This window comes from Bombina bombina, chromosome 5 (assembly GCF_027579735.1).
Source record: "Bombina bombina isolate aBomBom1 chromosome 5, aBomBom1.pri, whole genome shotgun sequence".
Lineage (NCBI taxonomy): Eukaryota > Metazoa > Chordata > Amphibia > Anura > Bombinatoridae > Bombina > Bombina bombina.
This window is the reverse complement of record NC_069503.1, coordinates 1,013,870,033-1,013,882,292: the sequence shown is the minus strand read 5'-3', so window position 1 is coordinate 1,013,882,292 and position 12,260 is coordinate 1,013,870,033. Positions and strand designations below refer to the sequence as shown.

Here is a 12,260-nt window from a genome sequence, read left to right as displayed (position 1 = left end):
ATTGTTTGTTTTTTCTTCTGTCTCCCCTTGACTTTATGTATTAAATTTACTCTTTGTTTAGTGAGGTTTCGTAAGTAAGGGGGAGGGAGGTGGCAATTTAGACGGTGAGAGTGAATCATACACCAACTCTGTGCCTCCTGTTAGGATTCCGGGGCTGCTGCATCACTCCGGGACTTCCCGCTCCGCATTATCTCAGCATTTCTCCCTATCCCCATACAGCACCGGGGTTTTGTGTACCACGCAGAGGCTGCAGTTTGTGCACGCCGCTTAGCAGCAGCTGATCACGCGCCGCTAGGGCCCTGATTGGTCCTTCCTTCGCACACCTTTAGCACTGATTGGACCTTGCAGGTCCCCGCCCACGGCTAGGCTGTGAGTCTTGTAGCATCTGAATGGAGCAGCTGAGAGTAAGAGGCAACGAGTGATAAAACAAGTAGCAATCGCCTAGTACAGAGTGTAGCTGACAGACACTGTGCATCACTTCTATACAGCTATGCTGGACATGGACTCTCCCCACTGTAACACAAGGGTAAGTGTCTAGGCACTGTATAGCTTGCCTGCATTCATTTAGTATACTAAAGCTGTGTTTGTAGTATTGAGAGTGCTAGGGGAAATAATTCATTGGATGTTAAAGATGATTGGATCATATTTGGGCAAATAAAGCCATTTGTAAAAAATGTAGCAATATTGTGAATTCAGATAAGTATTCTAGCCTGTCATTGTCAGCTGAGAGCAGGGGCTATTGCAGTCAAATTTCTGTTATATGTTTTCTTACCATTTGTTTTTGCTTTGACACAACCCTTATCTACTTTCATTAACTGCTTATCTGCTTGCAACACTCAGAGAACTCTACAATGAGATGACAATGATGTTACATTAATGTAAACTACATGTTCACATTGTGTCTCACTATAAATAAATAAAATTGGGTTAAACCTCTATATACCATTAGCAATTTGTTATGTGTCTATATGGAAAGCTTACGCCACTGTTAAACTACCCTGGCTTACAGCATTCTCAATAACCCCAAACCACTGATAGTTATGTCACAGACTGTAAAATGATGTATAATACAATAACACTTGTGTACCAGCATCACAAGACAAGTGTGTGTTTTCCCTTTGTGACAGTTATCTATGTATGTGTATATATTTAGGCATACATTTACTCCATTCCATATAAGTGCAGTGCGCGTTCACGGGATGAGCGCGCGTAGCATCCTCTATTTTTTGTACATAAGCAAAGAAAGCACCGCCCAGTTGCAGAAAGTAGGTGAAAGGTAGCTGGTGCTGGTGGTTCCCTGAGTTCACGCTTCCTGAGGGCTGAAGGGCAGCCGCTGATCACGCTCCATTCACGTGCCCGCCCTGGGTAGCATTGTCCAATCATTGAGCTGGACGATATATTTTGTTATCCAGTAAGCTGATTCGGCAATGCTGATTGGTTACGAGACGTAGTTTTGTGTTTGTGTAACTGGGGCGGGTACTGGTTGGAATGTTAGAAGGTTGTCCAACACAGCGGCTTTTGTCATTTGCACGTACCTCACACCTACATGGGCAAAGGGGACATGCCCGGGCATTAGTTGACCCATGAAACTGTGTTATAAAGGAGAACATTAATGGTATTAAAAAGTTATATGTAGCTATAAGCGCTTATCCTAAATTAATCTAGAGATAAAACCCTCTGATATATTTGAATGGCTTTAAGAACACGTCAAATTACTTTTTCCCTTATAGATTAAATAACGTTTTAGTGTTCACACATTTTTTTTTCTGCTAAATTGTATTACTTATCTTTAATAAGTATGGAACTGGGGTTAGCCTTCTTTATGCAAATATAAGCCCATACCATTATGTATAGGTTGGCACATAAAGAGTTTTTCACCCTTCATGATATCATTATAAACACACAGTAGTATAATGAAATGATTTAGGTTGCAGTACTGACCAGTTGTGTGTTGTTGTTTTGGGCTTTAATACCTCAAAGTGAAAACTGTATGATTCAAAAATCCACAGTGACACTTGACAGCAGTGAAAAAGCAGCATGACTTGGAAATGAATACTAATATGAGCTGCAACACATTGCACCTCTTGTACATGACAAGGGTAATGAGCTAATTATGAGTGACATACTCATGTAGCCTTCAATCAAAAGCCATGTCCTACTCAGTAGTTCAAATGTGTTTGACCCCTGGGGGAAAAAATATAAACCTTCAGGTATGTTAAGGTATTTAATAAACAAACAAAATAAAACCCCAATGTGAGGGCCTGATCTCTAGCTACAGACTTACAGGTTTAGGAGTAAAATGTGTAAGCACTTAACTGAAAGCGTAGTTGATTTGTGGCAAACATTTCCAGTAGAGGTGGTAGAGATAAATACTGTAAAAAGATCCTATAATGCCTGAACTATACATAAATCACCATTTTTAAATTTTCAATTAAATCTTGCATTCTATAAAGTTATATATTTTTTCTTTTTAAGATGGAAATAACAGAAAAGCAACAAGGCATTGAATCTGCATGGCACGGAGCTGCTGAAAAGGGGGACTTTGAAGCAGTGGAAGCTCTTATGTCAATGAGTTACAGTTGGAAATCAGCCCCTAAAAAAACATCTGAGCTACGGCCTATCACACCAGCTTCTGACATGTCAGAATATGAGGACAACATGTCAAATACTTCAGAGTTCAATTCCATCTCTGCGTTTGTAAGTGTACTCATTTTTATCTTGCCAAAAAGATGTTATCTGATAGCAAAAATGTTGTTACAGAGAAGTGAAAAACTTGCTTCTTTATTACATATACTATGGCAGTGCTTAATCATTTTTTATTTCTTTTTGCATGGTTAAAGATTATGCATAAGCTGTTTACATTTACAATGGAACTTGCATATCTCTATGCTTGTTTGTGAGCAGAAAACCACTACCAAACCCAAAAAAGATAAATAATGGTGACCTATATTAAAAACCGTATTTTAGACACAAAATAAAAGTTTGCCTTTTGTTTTTGTGTAATGGACATTATAATGCAAACATTGCATGTGCTAATTGTTAAAGCATGATTTTGCATTAGTATTTAAAGGGATATAAAACCCACATTTTTTCTTTCATGATTCAGATAGAGCATGCAATTTTCTAGTTTACGCCTAATATCAAATTTTCTTCATTCTCTTGGTATCTTTATTTTAAAAGCAGGAATGTAAGCTTAGGAGCCATTTAGCTACCAATCAGCAAGTGCTACCCAGGTGCTGAACCAAAAATGGGTCAGCTCCTATGCTTACATTCCTGCTCTTCAAAGATACCAAGGGAACAAATAAAAATTGATAATAGGAGTAAATAAGAAAGTTGCTTAAAATTGCCTGCTCTGTCTGAATCACGGAAGAAAAAAGTTAGGTTTCATGTCCTTTTAACCCCTTGCAAACATTCTAAGCACAACATATCCAGTGATTAGCGAGTTGTGTAACTTGCACTCCAGGTTGGCTTTCCAGTGATTTATTTATTTCTTTTTTTCAGCTTGGGACCTCTTTTTCGTGAGTTAAACATGTAGAGCGGTTGTTTGCTCTCGCGTTTGAGTGTTAAAACCGCTAAAACTATTCTTATTTCTTTTGCGCTTGTATTACTAGTGGAAAGTAAAAAGTTTGCAATCTTACATTCGCAAAGTCGTGGTAACAAATAGCGTTTGAGAAGTCCCGAACGCAAAATCGCATTCCTCCATAGACTTCAATAGAGCCGATAAAGTTGGAAAAAAATTAACACACAGAAGTTGTGCAAACATACTTAGAATATATTCCCTTATGTGAAGAACATTGTAGTGTGAAATATTTACAGTGCATACGCAGTATAACACTTTTAAAAATGTATATTGCATAAACATGATCTTTCATGGTTTAATTTACTTGACAGCAAAGGGCTCCAATGTGTATATATATATATATATATATTACTGTATTTTACTGTATATTAAACTGTATTTGTCTTCTCATTTTGCAGTGTTTAACGCCTCCATACAGCCCTTCGGAATTTGAGTTGTCTCATTCTCCAGCACCAATAAATGAGAAGTCCAGGCATTTCAGTAGTATGGCTCATATACATGATGCACATACTTTTGTAGAAACTGTGGCTCAGCCTACACAAGAAATACAGATGAAAGCACAGGTGACAAGTGTGATCCGCCATACAGCTGACGCACTAAAGTATACTCGACATGCTGTTGTGCCAAAAACTTGCAGTGACAAACTTATGAACAAAAACATTTATCAGAAAGTGGAGCCGTGGAAGAACATTTTGCCAAGTGCAATTGTGCAGACACCGGCTGATGCAGCAAAAGATTTTAAAATGGCCAATACTGAACAAATAAAAACTGAGACAGTGGCAACCCCTATATTCCCACAAATGCAAAATGAAAGTAGTAACATGCTATCTACCTTTAGTAATAGCAAGAGATCTCCAGCAGATGCTGGTATAATTTCTGTGCAAACACAACATCCTTCACTGCAAGTATCGACACCTTTACCTCCCAATAAAGTCTCACAGATGCCAGTCTTTTGCCAGATGGTGCCCATTTCTTCAAATAACTCTGTAATGACCACAGTTATTGCAAATTCTACCCCTACACACCCTCCTGCAGTAATGCAACCTTTATTTTACATGGGTGCACCAGTCCAGAAGACAGCAGTTATGTTTGTAATGCAGCAGCCAATTGTACAGAGTTCAAAGACTATTCTCACCAATGGCACCAGATTGTCACCTATTGCCCCTGCACCTGGCATTGTACCTTATGAGACAAAGGTTTCCTCACATGTAGACAATTCACGAATCAGAAGTCACGTATGCAGTCACACGGGATGTGGAAAAACCTACTTCAAGAGTTCCCACTTAAAAGCTCACATGAGAACTCACACAGGTATGAACAAATAAATTGTAATGCATTGTAGATATTACAAAATACATGTTAGAGTTTCTTGCTGTTTAGCGGAATCCCTAACTTTCCTTTGGTTAATATTTACAATTCTACTGCTATCGTTCTAACAGGAGAATCTGATGTCAAGTACACTGCTAGTTAATATGCTGATTATAGCCCAATCAGAATCTTTTTCTATACAGTAGAAACTAAATGTGCTTTTTACGGTATATGGAACGTTCAGATGGAAGGCTACTTTGTTTATTAATTTTACAACAAAAATAGGTGCATCAACTAAAAACACATTTGTAAAACTATATAGGGCTAAGTAATCCTTTTGAAATGTTCACATGAAAATGGCAGAGTTTAAAATTTTGCTTTTGAAACATTGCCGCATTTAGAAAGTTGTCATGAGCCATTTGAAAGGTTAGTTGTGTTGCAGGCCTTTCTGACGTTCAAGGTGTTAAAGGGATATGAAACCCAAACATTTTCTTGTGTGATTTAGACAGAGCATACCATTTTAAAAAAGTTTCCAATTTACTTCTGTTATCAAATTTGCTTCGTTCCCATGATATTATTTATTGAAGAGATACCTAGGTATCTGGAGAACTTCACGGCAGGAAATAGTGCTGCAATCTAGTACTCTTGCAAATGGATGACATTCTTGCAAAACTGCTGCCATATAGTGTTCCAGAAATGCGACTAGAGCACTAATATGGCAGCTTACATCTCCTGCTTTTCAACAAAATATACCAAGAAACCGAAAACAAAATCATAATAGAAGTAAATTAGAAAGTTGTTTACACTCGCATGTTTTATCTGAATCATGAAAAAAAAATTTGGATTTCATACCCCTTTTAATAAGACTTTTCAATTGTGAAATTTCAGATCTACTATTAGGCCACAACCTTTTGTGGCAGTAATGTATCGAATAACAATCTGTTCCTATTTTACAGGAGAAAAGCCATTCAGCTGTAGTTGGGAAGGCTGCGACAGGAAATTTGCTCGATCTGATGAACTTTCTCGTCATCGAAGAACACACACTGGAGAAAAGAAATTTGCTTGTCCAAAATGTGATAGGCGTTTTATGCGCAGTGATCACCTGACAAAGCACGCAAGACGTCATCTTTCAACTAAAAAGCTTCCTACGTGGCAGATGGAAGTGAGCAGATTAAGTGACATTGCAATACCGCAGGCAACAGCCCCAATTCAGTGAAACCAGAGAGAGCATGCACATTGTTGTTAAACTTTCTCGGCCTATCTATTGGTGGTAACCTCAGGATCGAGCCATTTCAGCTTAGTTGTGGCTGTAATTCTAGTTCTCTCGGGAGACAGATATGTGAAGTAATGACAGCAGTCACATATAGTGCCATGTTTGCAAGCACTTGGTTCCCTGCGATGTTCTTTTTCTTACTATCATTTTTTTTTTGCACTGGACATAGGAAAGTGTAGTAAATGGACATTGTGAGATACAGCTGGGTAAACGATGCTCCCAGGTCAAAATAACATATAGAGTACAAGTAGTTTTCAATGCAAATTATATTTTGGACATTTAGCTCTATGACTGGGTTAATAATGTGATGTTGTTTTGTATTTTTGTAAAACAATTAAGCAAAATGTACACCTATAAAAATGTTTGTATTAAAAAGAGAAAAAAAGCTTAGTTATCTCTTACTAAGCTTTACTGCAGATTGTATGATGCATAGAACAATTTCTTACAACATAGCAAGTAATTGAGGAGTGAGGTTTTGTTTTTTTCACAGTACAACAGATAGAAGATGAAACATTAACATTAATCCAAAGGAGAAGCTGTGCTTTTCTTTTATGGGCTTCCATCACTTGGATTATGAACCTTATCTCAAGTGTTTTTGTTTTTCTCAGGGCATTTCATATATTTAGATGGAAGTTAATATTGTTCATATACATTGTTTTATTCATCCGTACTGCCTAATTACTGGACTTAAAAATATATGTAAAAATAAATAAATAGGAACCCCCTTTGACAATTCATTTTTTAATATATTTAAGGTTTAGCTTATGCAAGAGCTGGGTTTCTAATAACATCTAGTTATTTATATTCATGCAAACCCAACACTTTAAATCTTACCGCCATTCCATGTAGACACCTGATTTAATTAGATAAGCACTTTTGAGAAATACCCTGATATTTTTTTGTTTTGTTTTAGTATTCTAAAGAACTACTGATGACTTTTTTTTTTTTGTTTAGTTTGGCTGGCATCTTTTGAACTAGCCTTACATCTGAAAGACTCTAAATGGTTTGAGTTGGCTCAACACCGAACTATAATATTCATACCTAATTTGTTGTACTTTACAATATGTTCCATATCAACTCTCATCACATTATTCGTAACATTAGGTCTTAAAAGGAGTAAAGTTTGGTATTGGACAGCCAACAAATTTATGACGTTGCATTAAAGCGATTACAAAGAATTGGCAGTGAGCTACATTTTATATTCTTGCCTTTTGTGGGTGCAAAGATTGTCAATAAGTTACTGAATGACAACCCTGAAATCTTCAAACAATAAGTTGTGCTTTAAATCTCACCTCACCACCATTCTTTTTTCTCAGAATGCATTGTGCATAAAATGATGCATGCATGCCATGTTTGTCTCTCGGCATGCATTTTCTGAGTTTAATGTTTTGTATACATTTCCATGCTTTCAGATGTTTACATAGTTATGAGAACACCCCTTGTATGGCGGTTGAAGGGTTGGACATTTGATTTTTGCCCCACATTTACCAAAACCTTTTTTTTTTTTTTCCTGTTGTAAATACTTGATGTTTTCAAAAGTGACCAAGGAAACTGCAGGTTTCGGTTGCTTATTGTCAATCCCTATAATTTAATAAATATTAAACCTTTTTTATATATATATTCTGCACTTTGGTCACAAAACTTCTTTGATATGAATATGTTTATCTAAGCAGCTCGATACGATAATTTACATATTAAACCCTGGTTGAATAGTTTTATGTTGTATACCATGGAATATTTTACATATATTTTCACGTTTCAAGCTTTAATTAAGCATTTATTTATGGTTTAATAAACGTGTGCACAGTTTTGAGAAACGTAAATGTTGAACATTAATGTAATAGAGGCATTTGTGACTACAATATTTGCACAGTATTTCTATGTTTTACTTTATACTTGTTCAAAATTAAAGAACATTTTTGTATCAATTCAACATTTTTTTTTTTTTTTCTTGTGTGCTTTTTCCAAAAATGTTTTATTAAAGGACCAGTAAATACAGCAGATTTGCATAATAAACAAATACATGATAAAAAGACATTACAATAGCACTTAGGGGTGGATTTAATAAGTAGCAGATGCTGCTTTATCCGCCCGTAGTTTCCCGGTCGCTGGAAAGCGGCAGTTAAGAAGCAGCTGTCTTAACACCGCTGCTGTGGCGGACTGCAGTCATCCCGATCAGATATGATCAGGATGATTGACACCCCCTGCTAGTGGCTGATTAGCCGCGAATGTGCAGGGGGCGGCATTGCACAAGCATTTGACAAGAAGTTAGCGATGTCGGGCAGACATAGTTCGCTATAGCAAATCATGTCCGCCCGACATTTGGTAAATTGACCCCTTGGGGGCCGAATTATCATTGTGTGGGCGGACATGATCCGCTGTAGCAGATCATGTCCACCGCAAATCGATAAATGCCGACAGCATATTTATTATTGCACAAGCATTTCTAGTGAAATGCCGCCCCCTGAAGATTTGCCGCTAGCAGGGGGTGTCAATCAACCCGATCGTATCCAATTGGGCTTATTGCTGTCCACCGCCTAGGAGGTGGTGGATGAGTTAAGGAGCAGCGGTCTTACGACCGCTGCTTCTTAACTCCTGTTTCCAGCTATCTGGAAACTACGTGGGTAGATTTCAGCATCCTCTGCTTGTTAAATCTACCCCTTAGTCTGAACTTCAAATGAGTAGTAGATTTTATTCTGACAAATTTCATTTATGTCTATTTCCACTCCCCCTGTATCATGTGACAGCTATCAGCCAATCACAAATGCATATGTGAATTCATGCAATCAAGCTGGACAGATAGCTCAGCATGCTAAGGCACTGTAGCTGAGCTCTGTAGCAACCCGAAAGTTGCAGGGTCGATCCCCGGCGAGGTCCACTCAGCCTTTCATCCTTCCGAGGTCGATAAAATGAGCAGCGCCTTGAGACCCTTACGGGTGATTAGCCGCGCTTTACAAGTACCCAATACAATACATGCACATGCTCAGTAGGATCTGGTGACTCAAAAAGTGTAAATATAAAAAGATTGTGTACATTTTGTTAATAGTAGTAAATTGGAAAGTTGTTTAAAATTGTATGTTCTAACTGAATCATGAAAGTTTAATTTTGACTTGAGTGTCCCTTTAATAAACTCAAAGCAATAGATCTTTATCTACAGTTTACATAATCAGCTTGAAAGGTTATTTAAAAGTGATGCTTTGCATAAATAAAAAGTAAAAGATCACATAGCCTGCAGTCACCCATTATTGGTTCAGTATTGCTTTGGTCATGTTTTATAACACTACTCTTTCTTTAGAAAATCACATTAAAGGGACTGTATACACCAATTTTCATATAACTGCATGTAATAGACACTACTATAAATAATAATATGCACAGATACTGATATAAAAATCCAGTATAAAACCATTTAAAAACTTACTTAGAAGCTTCCAGTTTAGCTCTGTTTAAAAGGTTACTGGAACCCCCATTGCAAGTGAGAAATATCAGACACTCCCCCTTCCTTTGCATATGAAAAGACTCTTTACACAAACAGAAGCAAGCTGGAGTAGGTATACGTCGGTATTCTCCTAAAACATTGGGGCTTGGTTAGGAGTCTGAAAATCAGAGCAATGTTATTTAAAAATAATCAAAACTATCCATTTTTTAAAAAAAAAAAACAACTTTATGGGCTATATAAATAGATCATCTACAAAACATTTATGCAAAGAAAAAACGAGTGTACAATGTCCCTTTAAATAAGAAGGTAAAAATAGCCTGTCTCACTAGTTAATGGAGTGTCTTAACCACTAATATTTTGGATCCTAAAATAATATTTGAAATTTATAGGAAGATTCCTTTGAGAAGAGATATCAGAAAATTGGAGAATTGGACAAATGACTGGCATCTAAAGATTAAGTTTAACATTGTAAAGTAGAAAATTATGCATTTAGGAAATTAAAATCCAATAGTTAATTACAGACTCAGTGACACTTTACTGTTACAAAAGTGGGCGGAAATTGGGAATTATTATTTCAGATGATTTGAAATTTGGTAAATAATGTAGCATTGCAGCAAGTAATAGAAGTAGAATGCTTGGTTGTATTAGGTTGAGGTATTTGCAGCAGAAATAGTCTGGTTTTTATGCCAATTTACAGATTACTAGTTACGTATCAACTTGAGTATTGTGTGCATTTCTGGTACTTATATCTCCAGAAGGATGTAAATAAACTGGAATATTTTAAAAGGAGCGCTACTAAAATGGTACTTGGTCTAAAAACTAAAACCAGGAAAGGCTCAATGACCCAAATGTGTACAGCTTAGAGGAGACTAGGTAAAGAGGTGATATAATATCTAAATATATTAAGGGGCTTAGTAAAGCTGAGTCTGTGAGTATTTTTCACAAAAAGAGACAAGGTCATGATCTCAAGCTGAAAGGTAGTAGGTTCCGTTGTAATTTCTGCACAGAAAGGGTGGTTATTTCATAGAATACACGTCAATTAGAATTGAACTTAGGGAAATGTGAGGGTTAGTATAGCTTTAAGAAATAAATTCAATTCAAACAGTTGTATCAATTGGCATATATTTGCTTACTGTTGAATTAAAGAGTATTAGGCAATAAAATGTAAGAATTTTTACAAAAATGCAACAAAAATTGCACATACGAAGATAGCCTTACTCAGTGTATATGCTTAGAGAGGAAAAATATGAAAAGAGTCATATCAACCATGCGTACAAAATAACTATTTAAAATAAAAATATATAAAGACCAGCCAAACGGTACGCACACATACACACACACTACGTTATAAATAACTTGAACTTAGGGTTGGATTCAAAAAATACTCAAAACAAGTTATGCAATATATCAGACTAGTAGATATTAACTAAGTATCAGGAAGTAGACTAGCAATATCAGTTATATGGAACAGTCCCTTTTTTATCAATAGCTTCAATTTCTATCCAGGTATTTCATATGAGACAGATTCAAAATAATTTCAGCTCCCGCTATAGGAGAAGCTTAGTCTTAGACTAGCACTGATATTTCTTTTTGGTGGGTGCTGCTGTTATTAGTCTCTCTATATATTTCAAGAGAGTTTCCATATAATTGATATTGCTAGTCTACTTCCTGATAATTTAGTTAATATCTACTAATCTGATATATTGCATAACTTGTTTTGAGTATTTTTTTCTAATCCAACCCTAAATTCAAGCTATTTTTAACATAGTGTGTGTGCATGTGTGTGTACCGTTTAGCTGGTCTTTATATATTTTTATTTCAAATAAAGTTATTTTGTATGCATGGTTGATATGACTCTCTTTTCATCTTTTTTTTCTCTAAGCATATAAACTCAGTAAGGCTATCTTATTTTGTGCAATTTTTGTTGCATTTTTGTAAAAGTTCAATTAGAAGTGGTAAGGAAAAACAATGGGAAACTTTAAGAATACCTGGGATAACCATAAGGCTTTCCCATGAACTAGGTAAGTTTACAATTTTAAGAAATTTTGGACAGACTTATTTATTAGGCTTATGGGGCGAGATTACATATACAGTGCAGGCTTCAGCGCAAGTGCTGCAACCCGCACCGCCCGTAATTTCACCTCGCACATCAGGCTATTAAATATACGGCGCCGGCAGTTCATAAAGTGCCGTAAGTCGGATAAACTAGCGTTGTCCAGAAATGTGCGTAAATACAAATTTCTGGAGTCGCCAGTGACTTACGGCACTTTAGAAACTGCCGGCGCCTAAGAAAAGTAAAGAAAATAACAAATCTCCTGTAAAAGTCTAACACGCCTCACAAAAATAATCCCAACACGTAAAAACCCCTATATCCGCAATCCCCCCTCACTACTAACAATAAATGTATTAACCCCTAGACATCAAACCCACATCGGAACTAATAAATGTATTTGCCCCTTAACCAACAACCCCCCACAACGCAATAAGCCTAATTAAACTATTAACCCCTATATCCGCCATCAAACCCACACCGTAAGTAATAACTCAATTATTAACCCCTAAATCCGCCAACCCCAACATTGCAAACTACCTATTAAAACTATTAACCCATAATCCGCCATTAACCCACAATGCAAACTACCTATCAAAGTATTAACCCC

At 36.6% G+C, this 12,260-nt stretch overlaps 1 protein-coding gene across 1 annotated transcript; it reads left to right on the top strand.

The window, feature by feature from the left end:
* Nucleotides 1–390: 390 nt before the first annotated feature.
* KLF10 (KLF transcription factor 10) lies at nucleotides 391–8,094 on the top strand. Its single transcript, XM_053715260.1, has 4 exons — nucleotides 391–526; nucleotides 2,476–2,697; nucleotides 3,979–4,891; nucleotides 5,845–8,094. The coding sequence occupies exons 1-4, from the start codon at nucleotides 491–493 to the stop codon at nucleotides 6,102–6,104; spliced, it is 1,431 nt and encodes a 476-aa protein (XP_053571235.1). The 5' UTR covers nucleotides 391–490; the 3' UTR covers nucleotides 6,105–8,094.
* The last annotated feature ends 4,166 nt before the right edge of the window (nucleotides 8,095–12,260 follow it).